The 24999-nt window shown below is 45.6% G+C and overlaps 1 protein-coding gene across 2 annotated transcripts in view; it reads right to left on the minus strand.

Moving 5' to 3' along the window:
• PIP4K2B (phosphatidylinositol-5-phosphate 4-kinase type 2 beta) overlaps nt 1-22375 on the minus strand; it is a 43315-nt gene extending 20940 nt beyond the window's left edge. Inside the window, exons 1-3 of one of the 2 annotated variants that reach the window (XM_079949837.1) lie at nt 21521-22375; nt 13508-13605; nt 2815-2911 (exon numbers count right to left, since the gene is read on the minus strand). In XM_079949837.1, coding sequence (XP_079805963.1) covers nt 2815-2911; nt 13508-13605; nt 21521-21697 — 372 coding nt within the window. In that variant the 5' untranslated portion in view covers nt 21698-22375. Of the gene's footprint in view, nt 1-2814; nt 2912-13507; nt 13606-21497 lie in introns of both variants that reach the window. The other variant, XM_079949838.1, reaches the window with a different exon arrangement.
• Nucleotides 22376-24999: the final 2624 nt, after the last annotated feature.

Raw genomic sequence — 24999 nt, forward strand, 5'->3', positions numbered from 1 at the left:
GGTCCATATAGTAAAAGCTATGGTTTTCCCAGTAGTGATGTATGGAAGTGAAAGCTGGACCATAAAGAAGGCTGATCGCCGAAGAATTGATGCTTTTGAATTATGGTGCTGGAGGAGACTCTTGAGAGTCCCATGGACTGCAAGAAGATCAAACTGATCCATTCTGAAGGAAATCAGCCCTGAGTGCTCACTGGAAGGACAGATCCTGAAGCTGAGGCTCCAGTACTTTGGCCACCTCATGAGGAGAGAAGACTCCCTGGAAAAGACCCTGATGTTGGGAAAGATGGAGGGCACAAGGAGAAGAGGACGAGAGAGGACGAGATGGTTGGACAGTGTTCTCGAAGCTACCAGAATGAGTTTGACCAAACTGCGGGAGGCAGTGGAAGACAGGAGTGCCTGGTGTGCTCTGGTCCAGGGGGTCATGAAGAGTCAGACACGACTAAACAACTAAACAAGTTTTAGCAGTCCTATTTTCTTTCCAAGTTTGAAGCCATTCCCTGATGACTGACAGAGCTAAGGTTTGGGGGTGAGGAGTGTGCAAAGGGGAACAGAGGGAAGCACATAGACTGCACACGTCATGTCCCTTTCTTCACTGAAAGCTCACTCACCATGTATGAACACACACACACACACACACACACACACACACCCCTTCTGGGTATTCAGTATATTTCCAAAGCTGCTTTAAACAGCTGCAGGTGTAGAAACCTCTTCTGTTTTCCCATAAAAGCTGCCATAACAGCTTATATACCAGGATTGCATTCCAGAGCAGCGATCGATTTCTAGATCAGACCTTTGCCCCTGAAAACACACTCAAACACAAGCCTGTCCGGGAAGAGGCTGGCACTCTGGACTGTGCTGCACATCCACCACAGATCTTCACTGTGTCTAGTGGTGTAGTGGTCCAGGGTCACGGGGCCGGGGTCAAAGACCTATTAGCATTTCTGCAGCAGGGCCCCTGTCTCTAATGTCTTAGAGCTACCCAAACAGCACAAAAGGGGAGATTTATAGCCCCTGTATGCCCCAAGCCCAAGCATTTAGGGGCACAGAAAACACAAGGTGCTTCCATTTCAAGAGAGCGGTGTATGAGCTCTGTTGCAGACAACCAAGTCACTCTGAAATAAGTACTCTAAATCAATTGCCCATGTACGTGCACAGAATACAGTACATTTAGCTGAAAGGCAACACATGGAGAACTACAGCAATCATTGCACAGCATCCTTAATTACTATTATTGTATAATTGTAAGATTATTGTGAAGGGACGCAGGTGGCGCTTTGGTCGAAACCACAGAGCTTAGGACTTGCCAATCAGAAGGTCAGCGGTTCGAATCCCCGTGACGGGGTGAGCTCCCGTTGCTCGGTCCCAGCTCCTGCCAACCTAGCAGTTCGAAAACACGTCAAAGTGCAAGTAGATAAATGGGTACCACTCTGGCGGGAAGGTAAACGGCGTTTCCGTGTGCTGCTCTGGTTCGCCAGAAGAGGCTTAGTCATGCCGGCCACGTGACCCGGAAGCTTTACGCCGGCTCCCTCGGCCAACAAAGCAAGATGAGCGCTGCAACTCCAGAGTCGGCCACGACCGGACCTAATTACAATTTACAATTACAGTGGTGCCTCGCAAGACGAAATTAATTCGTTCCGCGAGTTTTTCGTCTTGCGCTTTTTTCGTCTTGGGAAGCACGGACTTTGGAAAAGCTTCAAAAAGCACCAAAGTCTTCAAAAACCTCAAAAAAGGCTACCACACCGCGTGCTATGAGTTGCTCCCCGAAGTGAATGCACAGTTTTAAGAAAAAGGAAACAAATTCGCAAGACAAAGGAAACAAACTTGCAAGACGTTTTCGTCTTGCAAAGCAAGCCCATAGGGAAATCCGTCTTGCGAAGCAACTCAAAAAACGAAAAACCCTTTCGTTTTGCGAGTTTTTCGTCTTCCGAGGCATTCGTTTTGCGAGGTACCACTGTATTGTACAATATTAGAAAGTTGTATAATCTCAGAAGAGGCGTGGCTGTGGTTATCATAAAGGGGCTCTGCGCTTCTGAATTTGCCACAGTGCTGCAGGCTTTCCTTTCCATTGCTTGCACGGTCAGCTACTGCTATCTTCCTCCTCCTCCTCATTGAACCTCCCTACTTCCCGATCTCATTCCCATGGAAAGTAACCCTGCTACTTCCCACCTTGGCCCCAAGGACTAGTGTCAGGGAACTGCCATCGGAGCCAAGGGTGGTGGTAAGGCTCCCCAATGACGCTGGAGAGGGAACCAGCAAGGAGAGAGGGAGAGCTTCCGCTGGGGAAGGAAATAGACGTGACGCCAGGGAGAAAGAGGGGACTGAGGGAGCTTCGGAGGGAAGGCTCCGGGACTGTTCCAGCGAGACCAGCGGGGAGAGCACAGGACCTCCCCTTGGGACGCCCACTCTGCGCAGAAAGCTTCCGCGCAGGGAAGCTAGGCGACGACTTGGTGTCAAGGAACTTTTATGTTGGAGGAAATTCAGGAAACGCCCACTGACAGATTCTGCCAGTGATTGAGACAGTCACGGAGTACTGACTGTCCAGCCAGGGGAAAGTTTTAACCAAACTACTCAGCTTGGAGCAGTTTGCGACTTACGCACAAGCAATCCCAACCCCCATTACAACTAGTATCTTGGCTCATCCTGCATCCTTCGCGCTGGATCTGTCTTGCTTCCAGTGAAGCAAGCTTCCTCCTGCAAGGACTTCCCCCCTGGCCTCACCCTGCAAACAAACCCCAACCCTCTGAACAAAACCACTCCCAACATATTGCAACCTTTTGTTTCGACTCATCCGCTTCCTTGAATGCTCCGTACCTGATAATCTTGATCATCAATCGCAAACCTTTCGCGGAGATTTCGGAACACCAGTGGGCAGTACTCCTTGAATTTGAAGCGACTTGGGAGGTTCTCCCTGGAAGCAGATGCAGAGAAGCTGTCTTTCTTTCTTTTTATTTAAATAATCTTTATTAATTTAATTTACACACTTATACAAAGAATTTACAATCTCATACTACAAAAAGAAAATTAAAGAAAAAACAATTAAGGGGAAAAAAGAAAATACAGAAAAAAGAAAGAAGAAAAAGCAAATTTACGTACATAAAAAAACCCTTAATCTTCCTAATTAATACTTAATTAAACACTTAAATAAAAAGACTTCTGACAAAACGGGTCTTCCAATCTTTCAGCATTTAGATGTAATTTGGTTTTATATACGCACTAACTCACCGTCTCCATGCTTTATGGAGCACAAGTGAAAAGTGTTCTCTAATATTAAACCTTTTTTAAAAAATGGAATCATTACTTCTGCCTCTTCATGAGCAGTCCTTGAGATCTCCCCTTCGCAAGATGGCAAAAACTCATGTCAACCTCTTTCAGGATGGGACTGGATCCTCTTAATTCCTATAATTTTGTGTAGTGGACAGTCACTGTTCTTTTGCCATAACTCGACCCAAAGCTGGTAGCAAACGAGTTCTATGACTTGGGCATGTGCAGGTTTCCGAGGCGGAAGTGTGGTCTGCATAATTAGGCTCTATCACTTAGTGGTTTGACATGCTAGTTCACGTTTAGCTTTTATCCTAATAACACATGCCACAAATCAGTCAATGTCATCTTGTATCACACCTTGTGACACTGGAGGGATCATCCAAAGAACAGAACAACCATTCATGGCAGTAACTGGTGCATTTGGCAATGTTCAAGATTGAAAAAGAGCCCTCCCCTCCATTCTGTTGATGGAGATCTCTTCTGGATCAAAGAGAGAGCTGGTTCAATCAGAGCTGCATTTTTAACGCTGACATTGTCACTGTAGTACTTGTGACCCAATTATGTTAGCATTGGTGCCAGCTCATAAAGGAACAATAGTCACAGGCCATCGTAAGAGCACAGAACCCTGGACTAAATTGGATCGGTGTGAAACCACATAGCAACTCCAGCTTTTAATGTGGTTTTCATTACTGAGGTCCAGCACCGAGGGCCTTCTGGCGGTTCCCTCACAGTGAGAAGCCAAGTTACAGGGAACCAGGCAGAGGGCCTTCTTGGTAGTGGCGCCCTCCCTGTGGAACGCCCTCCCACCAGATGTCAAAGAGAACAACAACTACCAGACTTTTAGAAGACATCTGAAGGCAGCCCTGTTTAGGGAAGCTTTTAATGTTTGATGCATTACAGTATTTTATTTTATTTTTGGGGGACGCCCAGCCAGATGGGTGGGGTATAAATAAATTATTATTATTATTATTATTATTATTATTATTATTATTATTATTATGCCTTTTGCTAGATAGCAGTTTGTCAAAGCCTTCCATAACCTTGCATTTATCACTACCACCACCCGATTACCATTGCATCATGCCTGTTCACCTCCTTTCTTGGCAGATTTTCTCAGACAATGTTTACTATTGCACCGCAGCAATACTCTCTAGAGCTGATGTAACCAATAGATAAAAGTTCAGCCTCTCCCTGATTTTCAGTCCTGCCAATCGAATCCAAGGGAAGACAAGCGGGTGATTCCTCTTGATGTGTGCTGTGACACTCTTGTTAGGACTTGAATTTTAACTTTGCCCAGCTGACGTATCTTAGAGGAGTTGGCAGTGTTTGTGCAGACATAACCTCCAGCTTTTCAGAAGACACTGGCTTAATCTTATATAGCAACCAGATCCATTTACATCTGTACCAAGTAAAGGCCTTTCCCCCTTGTGTCTCTGCAGAGTCACATTGGTCGGTATGTGCCAGCCAGGTATCTTAACGTGCTGCAGAAGTTATGGCACCTATACCAGCACATGTCCCATCCCATTCACCTGAACTGGGGTGCATTACATCTGTTGGGATACTGCCGGGGAGACGGGGGCAGCAGGCAGGCCCCCAGCTGGCTCCAGCCACCTGCCGGCAGCCAGACGATCGCCGGTCTCCCTTGGAACATCATCAATCAGCGACACGAGCCTCAGAGACGTTTAGAGACCCGTGCACGCTCTATCAGCAGAGTGAATAAATCTTCTCACGGCAGAAGTGGCGGACAGAGGCAGATGTAAGCATTAATTACAGGCATTTATTCAGCATAGTTCAGGAACAAAGGAAAACATGTCTGCTTCCCTTCGTCTCCAGCAAAACAGCTAAAAGCAAAAGCAATATACAAACGGAAGTTCCCAGCAGACTTGCTGGAAGTAAACAGGCATGTGACACACAACAGTCATGCCTGTTCCCTTTTAAGGTGGAACGGAACGATATCCTAACAACATGCTCCCCTTGCACAAACGTTGAAAGTACTTCTGACGATAGTTGCTCCATTGCTCTGGAATAGTACAAGAGTACAGTCATATCTTGGAAGTCAAACAGCTTACCGTATTTTTCGCCCCATAGGACACACCTAGTTATTTTGGGGGGGAAATAAAGAAAAAAAATTATTTTCCCCCCAGGCACGGGGCTGGCGCAGGGGAAACTCAGGCTTCCCCCGACCCCAGCCCCCAGAACAGCCTGCTATCCGCAAGCCTAGGGAGCCGCACTGGTCTCCCCAGGCTTGCGGACAGCTGTGCGAAGCCCGGGCGCGCTCTTAAGCACGCCCGAGGCTTCGGAACGCAGGCAGCTCTGCGCAACCCTCCGGAGCCCGGCATGGCTTCGCGCAGGGCTCTGGAGGGTTGCGCAGAGCTTCCTGAAGCCTGTATTTGCCCCATAGGACGCACCCACATTTCCCCTTCATTTTTGGAGGGGAATAAGTGTGTCCTATAGGGCGAAAAATTTGGTAGTTCCGGAACGTTTTGGCTCCCAAACATTGCAAATCCATACATGCCTGTTTCCTGCAGCCTATCAGAAGCCGTACTTTGGTTTTCGAACATTTTGGAAGTCGAACAGACTTCCGGAACGGCTTGCATTCGACTTCCAAGGTACAACTGTACAACTAACATAGTGCAGAAGACCAAGGCATAACCCCTTGAAGAGTTCTTAAAAGGGGCAGTGGACATTCTCCTTCCCTTTCATCAACATCTATGAAACATTTTTGCAAGATAAGCACAACAAGGAGTGGTCACCTAGAACAAATATTATGGCAAGGTACCAATTTGCAGCACAGTATTACGCCTCTTTACTTGGAATCCCCACTGTGTTCAACAGGTCAAATTCCCAACTAAGTGTTCCCAGGATACTAGCCCCAGCTAGTTTTTCCCCCACCCCTATGTTCAAAGGCTGGGCAAATGAATTTCCTGCACCCCAAATCCTACATTTAGACAGAAACAAATATTGTCCTTTCTTTTATGGGAAGTTATTCTGTTCTTGGTTTCTTCTGCAAGGTACAGTAGATGCTACCCTGAATATATCAGTCTCCTGAAGCAGAATGAGGTGGCCTCAAATCAGATTCCAAAACGTTCATGGTCAAAATATACAGAAGCGGTTGAAAAGCACTAAGCGCAAAAAATTGCAAGGTTAATGAACAGTGTAGCCACAAAATGCACAATCTAAGTGTTCCTTGGTTTCATAACAGCTGTCCAGAGGCAGGGAGGGGAAACTGTGGGCAAGCTAATCTTGAGCTAAAGCGGTAAGAGCTCTTTCCATATGCAATACAAGAAGCATCCGCATGCAATTCTGTGTCTCTTGTTAACACAGGTTTAAACTGCTGGATGATGGAACGAATTTGAAACACACAAAACCATAGCATTAGCATATGGGGTGTTTATTTATATGCAATGAACTTCACAAACACCCCAAGAACACACATATACTCCTCGGGTGCTGTTCAGTTAAAATCCATTCACTTCCGGAGGCGGCGCGAACGGCAATGGCTGCCCTTTCCTAGTCGGGAAAGGGAAGCTCCGCCGAAAAAGGGTCTCCCGCTGCGGCAAAGCGGGGACCCATTCAGGAAAACCACAGGCAGCAGAAGCCTGTGGTCTTGGGGTCCGGCGGGCGCCAGGAGCAGCCCCCAAAACGTTGAAGGAGCCCCGTAAGGGGCTCCGGATCGCGGAGGGGGTTGCGGCGCTGAGGATCGTTCCGCAATCGGCGGAGTGAAGCCGCGTTGCTGCTGTCGGTGAGCGCTGTCCTTTCTTCCTAAACTACAGATTCGGAAAACAACAACCCGTGAGTAAACGGACTTTAAAAGTTTCGGGACTTTAAGTACTTAATTTGGCTGAAAGCGGAGTGACGAAAAATAGGAAGTCCGTCTTCCGCTGTCATTGAATCATTAAGCAAAGAGCCGGAGGAGTGGAGGCAAAGAGTGAACTTTTAACCTAACAGATCTGGGCATTCATGGAAATTATTTTTAAGCTGAATAAGGACTCTAAGTAATTGATTATATGACTTTTATGTGGACTTTGATACCTTTCTTCTATTTGGATTACAATTAAAGCAAGAAACCCAGGTGCTGGAACTGCCTGAGTAATTGAGTAGCCAGCTTGCAGGGCTGGATACTTTTGAACTTAAACTTTGAAACAATCTGAGGGAGTTTGAACTGGTTACTTTGAAGCATCTTTTGGAATACCAGCAAGCACTGTCTGAAACACTGAAACACTGTGACTTTTTAAACACTAACTCTGCTAAAAATTACCTTATTGAAGGCTCTCGGACATTAAATGGGATTACAATATTTTTATGGAAATTTGTCTTCTTCTCTAAAGACATTTTAAGTTCCCCCTAGAGGATTTGGGATTAATAGCAGTGACATTGTTTTACTTTCCCTTTCCCGGCCTCCTGTTTGATTATTACCATCTGGGCCGCTGTTTCTCTCATGGGAACAACTCAGCTTGACCTTGAATTTTAGATAACTCTGGAATGAGTGGCGCAAGAAGAAAGGGACCGAGAACCAGACAAACAACTCTAACCGCAGTCTCCCAGGCACGTAGATCATCTGTGCCTACTGTGCTTACTTTGCCTACTCTGACTTCTGAGAAAGAAGCTGATTTTCTGCCAAGGGCAGAAACTGAGGAATTTCAATTGGAAGAGATGGCCTCAGGAGGAATCAGCTCTACTTTAGAGAAAATTCTTGAAAAATTGGAATCTTTGGAAAAAAAAGTGGAATCTTTGGATAAAAAAGCTGATCAACAAACAGCTAAAATTGAACAAAATACTGAATGTTTAAATAGACTAACTGGACAAGTTGCACAAAATGTGCAAGCAATTGGAGAACTGAAGGAGACTGCAGGTGAAAATCGGAAATTGGCTGAAGATACCAGCCAAAGATTGGGAAATTTAGAGAAAGAGGTAAGACCACTCAGCAAACAAGTAGGTGAACACCAGACCTATCTCTCTATGATAGAACTACAGAATAGACAGACTAATTTAAGGATAAGGTCGATACCAGAGGTGGAAGAAGGCAACTTAGCTGAGTTCCTGACTAAAGAATTTTCCAAGTTTTGGAACCTAGAGGAAAAGGACTTCAAAATTACATCAGCCTTCAGACTTGGAAGACTTATAAAGAGAGAGAAGCCCAGAGACTGTTTAATAATATTGAGATCAAAGGAGGAAAGGGATAAGATTTTGGGCTTACATTACGGAAAGTCACTGGACATTCTGGATAAAAGAATCGAAATTTTTAAGGATATTCCTAAACAACTGTTGGATCTTAGAGCTGACTATTTGGAACTAACAAGACTGTTAAGGAGCAACACAATTATCTTCAGGTGGGACTTTCCTCAAGGATTATCTTTTACTTTTAGAGGGAAGAAGATTAAAATCAGATCACTGGAAGATAGAGACAAATTTCTGATTGCGTACGGAGAGGACCTTCAAAAAGGACTGGAATTACCCTCGGGGCCTGTAGTACCAGAGGTGCCTGCACCCTCGGATTCTGAAGACCCAGCGAACAAGGTACTACCCCTAGAAAAATAACCAGACTTATCCAGGATGTCTCTGCAACTTTTGAGTTGGAATATAAATGGCTGTAACATTCCGGAAAAAAGAAGGAAAATTTTTCATATATTGAAAAAGGAACAACTGGACATTATTTGCTTACAAGAAACACATGTGACTAGGCTCCATCGGAAAGTATTAATAAACAAAAGACTAGGTCAGGAATTTATATCTTCAGACAAAGTAAAGAAGAGAGGCGTGGTGATATATGCAAAAGAGAGCCTGTCACCCAAATTCTTATTTAAAGATGAATATGGAAGAATTTTGGCAATTGAAATACAACATCAAGGAGAAAAGATTCTGATATTAGGAATTTATGCACCAAATGAAGGGAAGTCGGAATTTTTCAAGAAGTTGCATGAGACTATGCTGGAACATCTGGATTATGACAACATCATCATGATGGGAGATATGAACGGGGTTGTATCAACAAATATGGATAAGTCACAAAGCCAGAATGTCACCAAAGATGGCAGACTACCAAAGACCTTTTTTGAAATGACTGACAATATGGACTGGATAGATATTTGGAGAACGAAGAATCCCTTGGGAAAAGAAGGAACATTCTTCTCTGAAGCTCAGCTGACTTGGACAAGAATCGACCAAATATGGATAACTAGAGGTCTGGCACCGAAGGTCAGAAAGGTGGAAATCTGCCCAAAAACCTGCTCCGACCATAATGCACTGAAAATGGATATGATACTATTACCAACTGGCTCCTTTAGATGGAAGATGAATGACAATTTGTTCAGAGATCAGGAGATTACTAAGAAGGCCCAGAAAGCATTGAAGGATTACTTTGAGATAAATATGAACACTGCGGTGGAAAAAAGAATTATTTGGGATGCAAGTAAAGCTGTGATGAGGGGGTTCTTGATACAACAGAACGTGGCAAGGAAGAGGAAACAAAATGATAGAAAAGATAAGATTTTGGAGAAAATAAAAGAATTGGAGAAGAAGTTAAGATCAAACCCGAAGTCCCTGCCGATCTTGAGAGAAATCAAACTCTATCAAGCACAATATTCTAAACTGATAAATCAGGAAATAGAGTGGAAGATTAAATTAATGAAACAAAAAACTTTTGAATCGGCAAACAAATGTGGGAAACTGCTAGCTTGGCAGTTGAAGAAGAGACAAAAATTGAATACAGTTACAAATTTGGAAATTGAAGGAAGAAACATTCAGAACCCCACGGAGATTAGAAAGTGTTTCCAGAAATACTTCAAAAAATTATATACCCAAGGGCCGCAGAATGAGGACGAGATAAAACAATTTTTGGAGAAAAATGGACTTAAAAGGTTGTCACAAGAAAATAGATCTCTCCTGAACAGCAAAATAACATGTCAAGAAATTGAACAAGCCATTCAAAACATGAAACCGGGCAAATCTCCAGGGCCAGACGGGCTAACCTCCAAGTATTATAAGATATTAAAAGACCATTTGATTCAACCACTGATGGAGGTTAGCAATGAAATTATGGAGGGGAGGAGGGCGCCGGAATCGTGGAAGGAAGCTTTCATCACATTGATACCAAAATCGGAAGCTGAAAAGACACAACTTAAGAACTACCGTCCCATCTCCCTTTTAAATGTGGATTACAAAATCTTTGCAGATGTTTTGGCAAGTAGATTTAAAAAAGTTCTAAATGAAGTAATTCATAAAGATCAGGCAGGCTTTCTCCCAGGCAGACACATGTTTGCTAATACAAGGAACATTATTGACATTTTGGAACTTTTGCAAATTGATATAAATACAAAAGCAGTGTTAATCTTTATAGATGCGGAGAAGGCCTTTGATAATATCTCTTGGAAATTTATGAAGGGAAATTTAAAAGAAATGGGAGTGGGTCGGGGTTTTGAGAATGGGATTGATGCAATATATTCAGAACAAAAGGCTAAATTGATAGTAAACAATGTGGTCACTGAAGAGTTTAAAATTGAAAAAGGAACACGACAAGGCTGCCCGATTTCCCCTTTGTTATTTATATCAGTTCTGGAGGTGCTCTTGAATATGATTAGAGGGGACCGGTTGGTGGAAGGGATTCAGGTCGGAGTGAAACAATATAAACTTAAAGCTTTTGCAGATGACCTAGTTTTGACCCTGCAGGAGCCAGAATCTAGTACAAAAAGAGTATTACAACTGATTCAAGATTTTGGTCGGGTGGCAGGATTTAAACTAAATAAACAGAAAACTAAGGTGTTGGGGAAAAATCTGACAGATGTAGAGTCGGAACAGTTTCAGAGAGAAACGGAACTAACTGTGGTTAAAAAAGTAAAGTACCTAGGGGTAAACATAACAGCAAAAAATCTGAGTCTATTTAAGGATAATTATGAAAAATGTTGGTCTGAAATTAAGAGAGATTTGGATAGCTGGACAAAATTGAAGCTTTCTCTGTTAGGCCGAATCGCTGCTGTTAAGATGAATGTATTGCCAAAGATGTTGTTTTTGTTTCAAACATTGCAGATTGTGGACAAGACAGAGTGTTTCCGGAAGTGGCAGAGAGATATATCTAGATTTGTCTGGCAGGGCAAAAAGCCCAGAATTAAGTTCAAGATACTAACTGATGCGAAAGAAAGAGGGGGCTTTGCCCTGCCAGACCTAAAGTTGTATTATGAAGCCGCAGCCTTTTGCTGGCTAAAAGACTGGCTACTTCTTGAGGACACTGACGTATTGGACTTGGAAGGGTTTAATAATGCCTTTGGTTGGCATGCATATCTATGGTACGATAAGGTTAAGATTAATAAGGTCTTTAAGAACCATATTGTCAGGAAAGCAGTTTTTAAAGTCTGGATAAAATACAAAGACTTATTGGAAAATAAAACTCCGAGGTGGCTTTCACCTCTGGAAGCTAAGGCCCGAAAAAGACTCAATATGGAGGCCAACTGGCCAAAATATTGGGAAATATTAGAAAAAGATGGAGACAATTGGAAATTGCAGAGTTTGGAGAAAATGAAGGATAAAGTGCGAGACTGGTTACATTACGCTCAGATTAAAGAAGTTTTTAAAAATGACAAAAAGCTAGGGTTCCAGGTGGAGAAATCGAAGTTGGAAACAGAATTGTTAGAGCCAAAAACTAAGGTTTTATCAAGAATGTATAACTTGCTGCTGAAATGGAATACACAAGACGAAATGGTTAAATCGGTTATGATAAAGTGGGCTCAGGATATTGGGCATAATATTATGTTTGAGGACTGGGAAAGGTTGTGGACCACTGGGCTGAACTTCACTGCATGTAATGCTTTGAAGGAAAATGTAATGAAAATGATATATAGATGGTACATGACCCCAGTTAAACTTGCCAAAATATACCATTTGTCTGATAATAAATGTTGGAAATGTAAAGAACATGAAGGAACATTCTTTCACCTCTGGTGGACTTGCCCTAGGGTGAAGGCCTTCTGGGAAATGATTTATAATGAGTTGAAAAAGGTATTTAAGTATACCTTTACTAAGAAACCAGAGGCCTTCCTCCTGGGCATTGTCGGCCAGAAGGTGTTAAAGAAGGACCGAACATTTTTTATGTATGCAACAACGGCAGCAAGGATACTCATTGCCAAGAGTTGGAAAACTCAAGATCTACCCACACTGGAAGAATGGCAGATGCAGCTGACGGACTATATGCAACTGGCCGAGATGACTGGCAGAATCCGAGACCTGGGAGAAGAGAGGGTTGAAGAAGACTGGAAGAAATTCAAGATTTATCTACAAAAGTATTGCAATTTGGTTGAATGCTAAGAAGGATGCTAGATCATAAATAATTGCCTACCATTGAATTAGATTGAACTTGACGATAAGTGAGATTGAGGGAAACATAAATTTGTGGAGAATAGATTAAATTAACTGAATAAAATTTAAGAATATAAACAAGATGATAAATTGCTGGAAAAAATTTACAACGATGTAAGTGGGAGTGGGAGACGCGAGGGAGTCCAAAGAAGTTCTGAAAAATGTGTTATGATCTATGTTATATTGTTTATTATTTTTGCATTTTGTATTTTAAAAAATCTCAATAAATATTTATAAAAAAAAAAAAAATAAAATCCATTCATTCCCTCACAAATTAAAAACCATTAGTTTTAGGGTTTTGCCAATTGCCTCCTGTGGCAGTTTCGTCATATTCTTTCCAGCTTCTGCTTAAAACACTTTTTTGTGCGGGCGAGCCTATCCAGACCTGTAGAAGTTACATTTTACATTTTGGCAAACCACTTGAGAGCTTTTCTTAAAAAAAGAACTGATATATAAATTTTGTTAAGTGAAAATAAACATATGGAAGGAGGTGCTCCTTTTAAGGTATGCAGGTCCAAAACCATGATAGGCTGAAAATGTAATCAGAACTGGGCTTGAAAGTATAAAAACTTATAAGTAGCCATATGCAGCTGGGCCTGAATAGGAGTTGTAATGTTTCCCATGGCCTGTCTTTCTCAATAGATGAGCTGCAGATTCCAAGCAATATCCACACACCAGCAGGGTTTAGAGTACACAGACAAACATGTGGGAAATTGTATATAAAACCATGCTCCTCTACGGTCTATGCTTCTCATTTCTTTCACCTCCATTGCAAAGTGACTCTTGTGAAATTATGGACGATACATCATTGTACATCAAGTAAAAAGAAACCAGCTATTTATATACTGAAGTTCCTATCAAGGGAGGAATCAGATCAAAAGTTACGTTCATTACTCACTTGTTGAAAAGATGATTGTCCACCTTAATCTTGCTGTAGGCCTTAAAGTCATCTGGCATTAACATAACTGGGACAGGGACATTACTCAATTCGTTAATCTGAAAAAGAAACACAAAATCTAAATAGGCAGTGAAGGGAGAAGGGAAAGAAAACCATCTGTACTGAGCGCAGAGCCAATAAACCCCATTAAACTTTCACTGGGAGAGTCAGCGCTAAGTGAAGACCTGCAGAATTCTGCAGAACAGAAACCAGATTTATATTCAACCACACACTTAATGCATTGCCACACTGAATTCCCTGCTGCGTTTACTGAGCAGGTACAATCCTGAGGCTACAGCTGCCCGTGCCACGCATTTGTGGGAACTGGAATCCAATCTTATGAACTCATTGGCCAAGCTTGGATGGGTATATCTTGGCGTATAAAGCTGGGATGTGAACAAACATGTTGTCCACATACACAACCTCTTTGCTCCTCCTTTGCAGCAAACCATGGTTCCTCCCTTTGAACTACTTCGTATTAATGAGTCCCTAAATAATAAGGGAGGGGACCCAGGTGGCGCTGTGGGTTAAACCACAGAGCCTAGGACTTGCCGATCAGAAGGTCAGCAGTTCGAATCCCCGCAACAGGGTGAGCTCCCATTGCTCGGTCCCTGCTCCTGCCAACCTAGCAGTTCAAAAGCACGTCAAAGTACAAGTAGATAAATAGGTACCACTCCGGCGGGAAGGTAAACGGCATTTCTGTGTGCTGCTCTGGTTCGCCAGAAGTGGCTTAGTCATGCTGGCCACATGACCCAGAAGCTGTACATCGGCTCCCTCGGCCAATAAAGCGAGACGAGTGCCGCAACCCCAGAGTCGGTCACGACTGGACCTAATGGTCAGGGATCCCTTTACCTTTAAATAACAAGGGTAGGGCTTCCAATAGCTACAAAATTCTACTCAATAAAGTATCGGGCTCTTCCCAGGGGCTATGATCAGTGTGAGAGAGTAATCTGGGCCTTCGGAGAAAGGATCAAGTATGGGAAGCAATATGGTCTAAACCTCCACTTAAAACCATCTCTGTAAGAATACAGGAAGCCATGTTGAAAACATTGCTAAGATGGCATCGGACTCCACTCCGCCTAGTTAGAATTGGCAAAGGCTACAGTTTATGTTGGCAGGGTTGTGGACACGCTGAACCATTGCTTCACATGTGGTGGGATTGTTGCATAGTTCAGAGATTCTGGATCCAAACTTTTGACACTACAGTGGTACCTTGGGTCTCAAACTTAATCCGTAATAATAATAATAATAATAATAATAATAATAATAATTTATTATTTATACCCCACCCATTTGGCTAGGCCTCCACAGCCACTCTGGGCGGCTTCCATAGAAACCAAAAATACACTAAAATATCACACGTTAAAAACTTCCCTGAACAGGGCTGCCTTAAGATGTCTTCTGAATGTTAGGTAGTTGTTTATCGCTTTGACATCTCGTGGGAGGGCGTTCCACAGGGCGGGCGCCACTACCGAGAAGGCCCTCTGCCTGGTTCCCTGTAGCTTTGCTTCTCGCAATGAGGGAACCGCCAGAAGGCCCTCGGCGCTGGACCTCAGCATCCGGGCAGAATGATGGGGGTGGAGATGCTCCTTCACGTATACTGGACCGAGGCCGTTTAGGGCTTTAAAGGTCAGCACCAACACTTTGAATTGTGCTCGGAAACGTACTGGGAGCCAATGTAGGTCTTTCAAGACCGGTGTTATATGGTGTCGGCGGCCGCCCCCAGTCACCAGTCTAGCTGCCGCATTCTGGATTAGTTGTAGTTTCCGAGTCACCTTCAAAGGTAGCCCCACGTAGAGCGCATTGCAGTAGTCCAAGCAGGAGATAACCAGAGCATGCACCACTCTGGCGAGACAGTCCGCAGGCAGATAGGGTCTCAGCCTACGTACCATATGGAGCTGATAAACAGCTGCCCTGGACGCAGATTTGACCTGTGCCTCCATGGACAGCTGTGAGTCCAAAATGACTCCCAGGCTGCGCACCTGGTCCTTCAGGGGCACAGTTACCCCATTCAGGACCAGGGAATCCTCCACACCTGCCCGCCTCCTGTCCCCCAAAAACAGTACTTCTGTCTTGTCAGGATTCAACCTCAATCTGTTAGCCGCCATCCATCCTCCAACCGCCTCCAGACTCTCACACAGGACCTTCACCGCCTTCACTGGTTCTGATTTAAAAGAGAGGTAGAGCTGGGTGTCATCTGCATACTGATGGACACCCAGCCCAAACCCCCTGATGATCTCTCCCAGTGGCTGCATGTAAATGTTGAAAAGCATGGGGGAGAGGACAGAACCCTGAGGCACCCCACAAGTGAGAGCCCAGGGGTCTGAACACTCATTCCCCACCACCACTTTCTGAACACGGCCCAGGAGGAAGGAGCGGAACCACTGTATGACAGTGCCCCCAACTCCCAGCCCCTCAAGACGGTCCAGAAGGATGTTATGGTCGATGGTATCAAACGCCGCTGAGAGATCCAGCAGAACTAGGAAACAGCTCTCACCTTTGTCCCTAGCCCGCCGGAGATCATCAACCAGTGCGACCAAGGCAGTTTCAGTCCCATGATGAGGCCTGAATCCCGACTGGAAGGGATCCAAATGGTCCGCTTCTTCCAGGCGTGCCTGGAGTTGTTCAGCAACCACTCGCTCAAGCACCTTGCCCAAGAATGGAAGATTTGAGACTGGGCAATAGTTGGCCATCGTGGCCACATCTAAAGATGGTTTTTTAAGAAGCGGTTTAATAACCGCCTCTTTCAGCGGGTCTGGGAAAGCTCCCTCACGGAGGGAAGCATTCACCACCCCACGAAGCCCATTGCCCAGTCCTTCCCAGCTAGCTTTTATAAGCCAGGATGGGCAAGGATCCAGGAGACAGGTGGTTGGCTTCACTCGTCCAAGCAGCCTGTCCACATCCTCGGAGGTAATAGATTGGAACTGATCCCACGCAACTTGACTAGACAGGTCTCTAGCACTCTCCCGCCCCGGCCCTGCTCCCACGGTGGAGTTTACTTCTTCCCGAATCTGAGCGATTTTATCTGCAAAAAACTTTTCAAAAACGTTCCAGAAGTCCGTTCCAAAACCAAAGCGTTCCAAAACCAAGGCGTGCTTTCCCATAGAAAATAATGCAAAATGGATTAATCTGTTCCAGACTTTTAAAAACAGCCCCTAAAACAGCAATTTAACATGAATTTTACTATCTAACGAGACCATTGCTCCATAAAATGAAAGCAATGAACCATGTACTGCAGCCACACAATCAATCAATCAGTAGCTGAACTGGGTTCCTCACAAAAACAAAACAAAAAAGAGCCGCGAAAACAAAAACGCAAAATAAATAGTAAAAACAGACAGACCTCAGTGTAACACTCAAAACTGAAGTGTTGGCACTCAAATCGTCAGCGTAACACTCAAATTGTCAGCATAACACTCAAAACCGAGTTCAACTTCTGAAAAAAGTTCGCAAACCGGAACACTTACTTCCGGGTTTGCAGTGTTTGGGTTCCAAGTTGTTTCAGTACCAAGGCGTTTGAGAACCAAGGTACCACTGTATCCCCATAATTACTTCACAGGTACTTTTCTCAGACCCAGCTTTGGCACTGCTATCCTTGGAGCGTGGGACCAACTCATCTATCACGCATAAATCTCTTGTGTTCATGCTTCCTTCGGCAGCCAGTGGCTGCCCATTGGAAGTCCAAGTCACTTCCTTCTCAGGAAGAGTGGCTAGCGAAAGAATGGAACATTGCATTGTCAGAACATCAGACATAAAACCAGAGAGTCCTCAGTGGTTCATCAAAATTGGATCCTTTCTACTCAATACGGCATAAGTTTTTCTCCTGTGCTAACTCAACTGAACAGCCCACTAAACCCCTTGCTTTACAGACAAGTATGTGGAGACGTTTTCTTGAGAACTGAATTGACCCACCTTTTTCTGTTCGTGCAACAAGTGAAAATGACATTGCACGGACAGAAAATGACTTTCAGTAGTTTATTGGTTTTTTTACCCCACCCATGTACCTGTGTTTTATTTTTGTACTTTTACATATATTTTTACTCACCGTATCTATCATTTTTATTGTATTCTGTATGTGTTTATACCAATAAACTTTTAATTTTTTTAAAAGCCATGATTCAGCTAGGAAGCCTTTGATTAACCACAGTTTCCCATTTCATCTAAACCAGGAAACTATGGTTACCCACAGCACATATTAAACCAGTTTGAATAGGCTCACATTGTAAGATAATTTAGTCACATTTTACAGGCAAAGCCCATTCACTGTGGATTTGCATGACACTCTTCCATGGACATAAACAGTCCACATTAGAAAAAATAAACTTATCTGTAGCCAGTCAATCATAATTCTGTGTCATGAAATGCAGAATACTACAACCTAAGTAATGCAATTATTTCTCTCTCTCTCTTGTGTAGGATTTATTCTCTTTTAATATTCAAGGGACTATAACAGGAAGGGACGGAGGGCTTGCCCCTGACTACTGGAAAGCTTTTTCAGTTCCTTACATTACAGGAGACACCACCTACCCACTTTCAACCACGAGGGTGGAAAAACTTGGGCTCTCTCTCTCTATATATATATTTACAGTGGTACCTCGGGTTACATATGCTTCAGGTTACAGACGCTTCAGGTTACAGACTCCGCTAACCCAGAAATAGTACCTCAGGTTAAGAACTTTGCTTCAGGATGAGAACAGAAATCGTGCTCTGGCGGTGCGGCGGCAGCGGGAGGCCCCATTAGCTAAAATGGTGCTTCTGGTTAAGAACAGTTTCAGGTTAAGAATGGACCTCCGGAACGAATTAAGTACTTAACCCGAGATACCACTGTATATAAAAAATTGTCCAGTAGCATCTCAGAGACCAATTAGGTTTGTTCTTGGTATAAGCTTTCGTATGCATGCAGACTTCTTCAGAAAAAAATATTAAGTTGCATGCTGATCAATGCACCTTAGGGAAGCTTCTTCCAACTGCCTCCACCCCCTTCTGCCCTGATGCTTGCAACCCAAAATTCGAAGGTAAGCTAGTGGCCTGCATGACTAAGCCGCTTCTGGCGAACCAGATCAGCTCACGGAAACACCATTTACCTTCCCGTTGGAGTGGTACCTATTTATCTACTTGCACTTTGACGTGCTTTCGAACTGCTAGGTTGGCAGGAGCAGGGACCGAGCAACGGGAGCTCACCCCGTCACGGGGATTCGAACTGCCAACCTTCTGATCAGCAAGCCCTAGGCTCTGTGGTTTAACCCACAGCGCCACCCATAAATGCATCTAATCTTTAAGCCTTTTATGCTGGTGGCCAGCATCACCTCTGGCAACAAGAAACCCCACAGATTGACAACTATGTGACCCCTCTGTCCAACCCAAACGTACCCAACCGATTTGGCAGGATTGGTCAAAGCTATTCCTTTTTATTCACTGCCATTTACCTGGCGAATTTCCTATTACTTGAGGCAACTTAAAACAAATTGAAAAACGCAGTTGCAACAAAACACGCCATTAAATCAATATTACAAAATTACAGGTCAGCTGCAGCAGGTAAAAGCACTGCTTGTAAATTCAAGCCGTCCAGTTTTTTTACTCAATTCATCAAACCCTAGACAAATAATAATAATAATCCAGGTCTCCTGTGCCCTCCAGTTTCCTGCTGAGCAATACACATTGCCAAAGTTGACATTCTCTCTACTTGCTACTGCATTTTGTCTCATGCTTAGCAGAGGCAGAGGAATATCCAATAATCCAAGAGTGAGGTGTGGTTTCACAGAGTTTATATGCACGACACATAGGACAACACTGCCATATTTATCACAGGGAATGTGAAAGTCCTGGGGAAGGGGGCACTTTGCTCATATAAGTTATGCATGGCGCCAATATTCACACCACTGAATAATCCAGCCCCCTCTCACAAACCAGTACATGCATATATACTGTAGACAATTCCTGAACAGACAGCATTGTTCCCAGTCCACAGGAGGGGGGCTCTGCCAGGCATAGGCAAACTCATCCCTGACCACTGGTCCTGTTAGCTAGGGATGATGGGAGTTGTAGTCCCAAAACGTCTGGAGGGCCGAATTTGCCTATGCCTGTGCTAGTCAATAAATGCCCCGCCAGTTATCTGGGGCCATTTTATCAACCACAGCTAGCAAACACCTTTAGGGCACAGGTGGGAAACGTGGAATTTGCAGTCCTCCAGGTGTTGGACAACGCCTTTCAACCGCCTGTTGGCTCATGGGGACTGGAGTTCCACAACACGTGGGTGGCTGGTGTACAAATGATTGCAACCAAAATGACTATTAAACTGCAACAGGTGATAAGATGTTTGTGTAGCATTTATCTGGCACACTGTTGCATATTGAAAATGTTGCCATCTTCTCTCATTCTCCACCCAGATACTCGGGAAGGTACGCTTCCCATTTCACACAGGTGATCAATAGAGTAGCAATAAATTGCAACAGAGCGAGCTCAAGATGAATGGGGATTGGAACCCAGATTCAGCAAAACACTTCTGTCCTCAGGAGAGGAAGTGACCACTCATTTCTGTTACCTGGTGTAAAAAGAAGGGTTTTGAATAAGGCTGACAAAATCTCATTTGCCTGGTCACCGTAGCACCAATAATAGTTGGGGAAATATTTGGAATATTTTACAAGCCTCATCAAGCACCAAACCACCATCCAAAAGTATGCATGCATGTTTTAAACTGTGAATTATTAAACCCAAGAAATCAGAATTCATCATGGCAAAATAATGTATTTATAGAAACAAGTTTGTGGTGTGCAGCTTACTCCAAACAGACACATCCAAGCCAATATAAAAGTGGAAACTTGCTTGCTTAGATCTGATTTAGTGTGCAATCCTACTTGCACTTTTCTGGGAGTAAGTCCTACTGCAGGAAATTGGGCTTACTTCTGAGCAGAAACATGTAGGACTGTGGAGTTAATTGCTGAAGTGGCTGAAAAACCTTTTGTTTCTTCTTCCCATAACAGCTGAAGAGAAGGGTCAACAGGGAAAGCAACCCTAGATAAGGTAAACTGGGAGGTGGACTTGTAACTGCCTATCTCATTGTGTGAAATCGATATGGATGACATCCACGTAGAAGGGCCCTCCTTCAAGTTCATTAAACACAGTGCTGTTACCCCTTCACACAGCATTTAACAAGAACATAGAAGCCCTGCTGTATCAGACCAAAGGCCCACCAAGTCCAGCACTCTGCTCTCACAGTGGCTGACCAGATACCAATGGGAAGCCCATAAGCGCAACATGAGCACAATAGCCCTCTCACACTCGTGATCCCCAGCAACTGGGGACTTACTGCCTCCAGTACTAAGGTAGTATGTAATCATCATGACTAGTAGGTACTGATAGCCTTATCCTCCATGAATTTGCCTAATCCCCTTTTGAAATCATCCAAGATGGTGGCCACCACGACATTTTGTGGTGGCCTCTTCCAGAATTGAACTATGTGCTGTGTGAAGTCCATCCTTTTGGATGTTCTGATATTCAGCTTCAGTGGATGACCCCAAGCTGTTGTATTATGAGTATTATCACCTGCTCCACACACTACCAGATTATTTTAAAATATAGGTTGGGGAATGGTGACCCTCCAGATCTTGCTATATATCTCCCATCAACCCTGACCATTGGGATGATGGAAACTGCAGTCCAACGAAACCTGACACGCCTCCCGTTTCAAAAGATGGGAACTTTTAAATTCTCTTTCCGCAAAGCATGTTCTCCTGCAGAATATGGATCCTAATCCATGTTGGCAACAGGACCTGTAAGAACTGGTTCTTCCGAGCTTAGTCACTGAAAACAAACAAACAGGTGATGCGAAAGATCTGCCACTAAGACTCATGGCATGAGGAGGTGTACCTCTCCTAATGGAGATGGATGAATGCCACCTTTCGCCTCTCGCCTGTGCGTGACTCAAGGGAAGTGGGAGTAGGGATCTACCTACGTTTGCATGCCTCTCTTGCTCACCGTGTGGTTGATTCCCCACATCAGGACGCTGAGGAGCGGCTCCGAGGCTCGGAAGAGCTTCACCTTCTGGCACACAAAATGCTTCTTCTTCGTCTTGGTCTTGGAAGCGCTCAGCGCCGCTCCGATGGCCGCGCCGACGTTCGCCGAGGCCGTGCCCCCAGTGCAGTTGGAGGCCATGGCGGCGAGGGGATCCGCCGGGCTCCTCGCTTGCCAAAAAAGACCACCACCCCTCACAGCCCCCTAAGAGCAGCAGGGCCGGGGCATGGTCCCTTTCAATACCCGCTTATTGATGCTCTTTGGGTGAAAGGCACACCCCTTCCGCTACCACAGCTCAAAATGGCACCACTTGCCCCATGCGCTGGCACTGCCTGGCATTCCCCAGAGAGGCACCCCCAAAACCAAAAGTTGCCCCCCCCTCAGTCCCCTAAGTGGCACCTCCTGCCTCCCTCTGCCCCCCTTGCTGAATGCAGTGGTATCACCCTAGACGGGGCCCCCCAAAAGCACCACATGGAGCCTTCCTCACCCACGCGCAATGGAACATTCCCCCCCCTCGCAGACACGCACACGTCAAGTCTGTGGCATGCCTCCCCGCCCGCCTCCCCCGAATGGTACCGCCCGGCCACGCCTCCTCAGAGCTGTTACCATTCCAAGCCCGTCAGTAGCACGCCCTCGCTCGCTCTCTTGCCCTCTCCCCCCCCCCGCGGGAATTAAGAGTGGTACCGCCCGCCGCCGCACCTGTATCACCTGAGCCGCTGGCTCGCAGCAGACCCTCTCCTCCCCACCCCCGCTGCGTGCCACCAAGTGGTTCCGCTCAGAGAATCGGCCGCCGCGCTGCCACCCCCGCCGTCCGCATAATGGTCGCGCCCGCGCCCCACCCACCCGCTGTCAGCTGCTGCCGAATAGCGCCGCCCGCCTCCCTAGCGAACCGAATCCGGGCGCTTGCCCGCCCCCCCCCCCGCCTCAAACACACAGACACCCCTCCGCGGCCGCCAGAAGTAGTTTCGTCCGCGGGCAACACGTCGCCCCGCCCCGCCTGCCCACCTCCCTTCCACCCCTCCCTCCCCCCCGCGCTTCCTCCTCGGTGGTTTGCTCCACCGCGGAACGAGCACCCCGCGCGCTCGGCTCCTGCGCAGAGGCGTCAAGATGGCGTCGGCCGGAGGGAGGGAGGGAGGGGGGCGGGCGGCGGAGCGGGATGTACCATTTGCGCTTCAGTTGGGGGGAGAAAAGTGCTGTGAGGATAGTTAAAGTCAAGGCACGCGGGGGTTCCCCGTGTGGAGGGGAGAAAAAATATCAATCTGAGACAGGTTACAGGGAGATTCGAGCAGAGGAACCAGAAATATTTCCTCCACATCCCTTTCTTTCAGTATTAGTACGCTCCGGTAAAGAAAAAGTGACGTACAGATGGGAGGGACCACGCCTCTCCGTTTTATGACCAATCAGCGGAGAGGCGCCTGGAATTATGAATGGGGAATTGCGATGGTACGTCAGGGACGTGGTGTTTTTGCAGACAGCGCCGCCTGTGGCTGGAGTGAACCTCACGCAATTGTCTCCCTTTTCATTCATAGCTGTCATGCCTTCAGTTAGCCCATCCACCCCATTTGACAACCTAGAGAGAAAAAAGTGCCCAGTGTATGGGTAAATTTGAGCCCTTATTTCTTTTCTCCTCCATTAAGCATCGTCTCCCCCACAACTACCCAACTTCCAGCCCATTTTGGGCTGGCGGGGAATCATTCATAAATAATAATAAAAATAGCAATTCTATTATTTATATCCCGCCCATCTGGCTGGGTTTCCCCAGTCACTCTGGGTGGCTGACAGCACATAAAAAAATTGTAAAACATTAGACATTGAAAATTTCCCAATACAGGGCTGCCTTCAGATGTCTTCTAAAAGTCAGATAGTTGTCTATTTCCTTGACATCTCAAGGGAGCGTGTTCCACAGGGCGGGTGCCACTACCGAGAAAGCCCTTTGCTTGGTTCCCTGCAGGTGGCGCTGTGGGTAAAAGCCTCAGCGCCTAGGGCTTACCGATCGAAAGGTCGGCGGTTCGAATCCCTGCGGCGGGGTGCGCTCCCGCTGCTCGGTCCCAGCGCCTGCCAACCTAGCAGTTCGAAAGCACCCTCGGGTGCAAGTAGATAAATAGGGACCGCTTACCAGCGGGAAGGTAAACGGCGTTTCCGTGTGCGGCTCTGGCTCTGGCTCTGGCCAGAGCAGCAATGTCACGCTGGCCACGTGACCCGGAAGTGTCTCCGGACAGCGCTGGCCCCTGGCCTCTTAAGTGAGATGGGCGCACAACCCCAGAGTCTGTCAAGACTGGCCCGTACGGGCAGGGGTACCTTTACCTTTACCTTTAACCTCACTTATTGCAGTGAGGGAACTGCCAGAAGCCCTCGGAGCTGGACCTCAGTGTCCGGGCTGAACGATGGGGGTGGAGACACACTTTCAGGGTATACTGGGCCGAGGCCATTTAGGGCTTTCAAGGTCAGCACCAACACTTAAAGAAGCCTAAAGAAAAAGGGTGACTCCTCCCAGGTAAACCTCATGCCCACACACAAAACTGAAATCAATCAATCTAGTCCAACCCCATGCAACACAGGAATCTTAGCTAAAGCATCAATGGTTAATGACCACCCAACCTCTGCTTAAAAACTTCCAAGGAAGGAGAGTCCACAACCGTTCCACTGTCGAACAGCTCTCACAGTCAGGAAGTTCTTTCTGATGCTTAGTAGGAATCTCCTTTCTTGCAACTTGAAGCCACTGGTTCGATTCCTACCCTCCAGAGCAGGAGAAAACAAGTTTGTTCCCTCTTCCATGGGACAGCGCTTGAGATATCCGAAAATGACTATCGTATCATATTCATAAGCTGGTCCACTTTATTTCTAGTTTCACAAAGTAAAGAGCAGCTTGGATGGGACAAAGGCCTACAAAATAATTGGGCTGAGGTGGACAGTGGTAATAATTATTCAAAGAGGGTGCGGTAGCCAAGAAGAAGAAGGAAGCAAACATGTAGATGCTTGAGAATCATGATCCTGAGGGAAAGGAGAAGGAGAGAGTCTGAAGATCAGAAACAAGAAGCTAAGGAAAGAAGAGGAAACAGAGAAATCTCATACAGGGCTATGGGCCAGGAGGGATTCCTGGCAGGTATAAAGTGGCCATGTTAACTTTAGAGACAGTTGCCAAAACACTAACTTTCACTCCTGTGAATTATACAATCATTGTACAGTGTTACCTCGGGTTACATACACTTCAGGTTACATATGCTTCAGGTTACGGACTCCGCTAACCCAGAAATAGTGCTTCAGGTTAAGAACTTTGCTTCAGGATGAGAACAGAAATCGTGCTCCGGCGGCGCGGCAGCAGCGGGAGGCCCCATTAGCTAAAGTGGTGCTTTGGGTCGAAGCCCTACAATCACCGCACATTCTTCTCCAGTTCCACATGAAACACAACAACATTTCAAATGACCTGCGAATGCGAACTGCTT

The sequence above is a fragment of the Podarcis cretensis genome (assembly GCF_951804945.1).
Source record: "Podarcis cretensis genome assembly, chromosome: 13".
In the NCBI taxonomy this organism is placed as follows: Eukaryota; Metazoa; Chordata; class Lepidosauria; order Squamata; family Lacertidae; genus Podarcis; species Podarcis cretensis.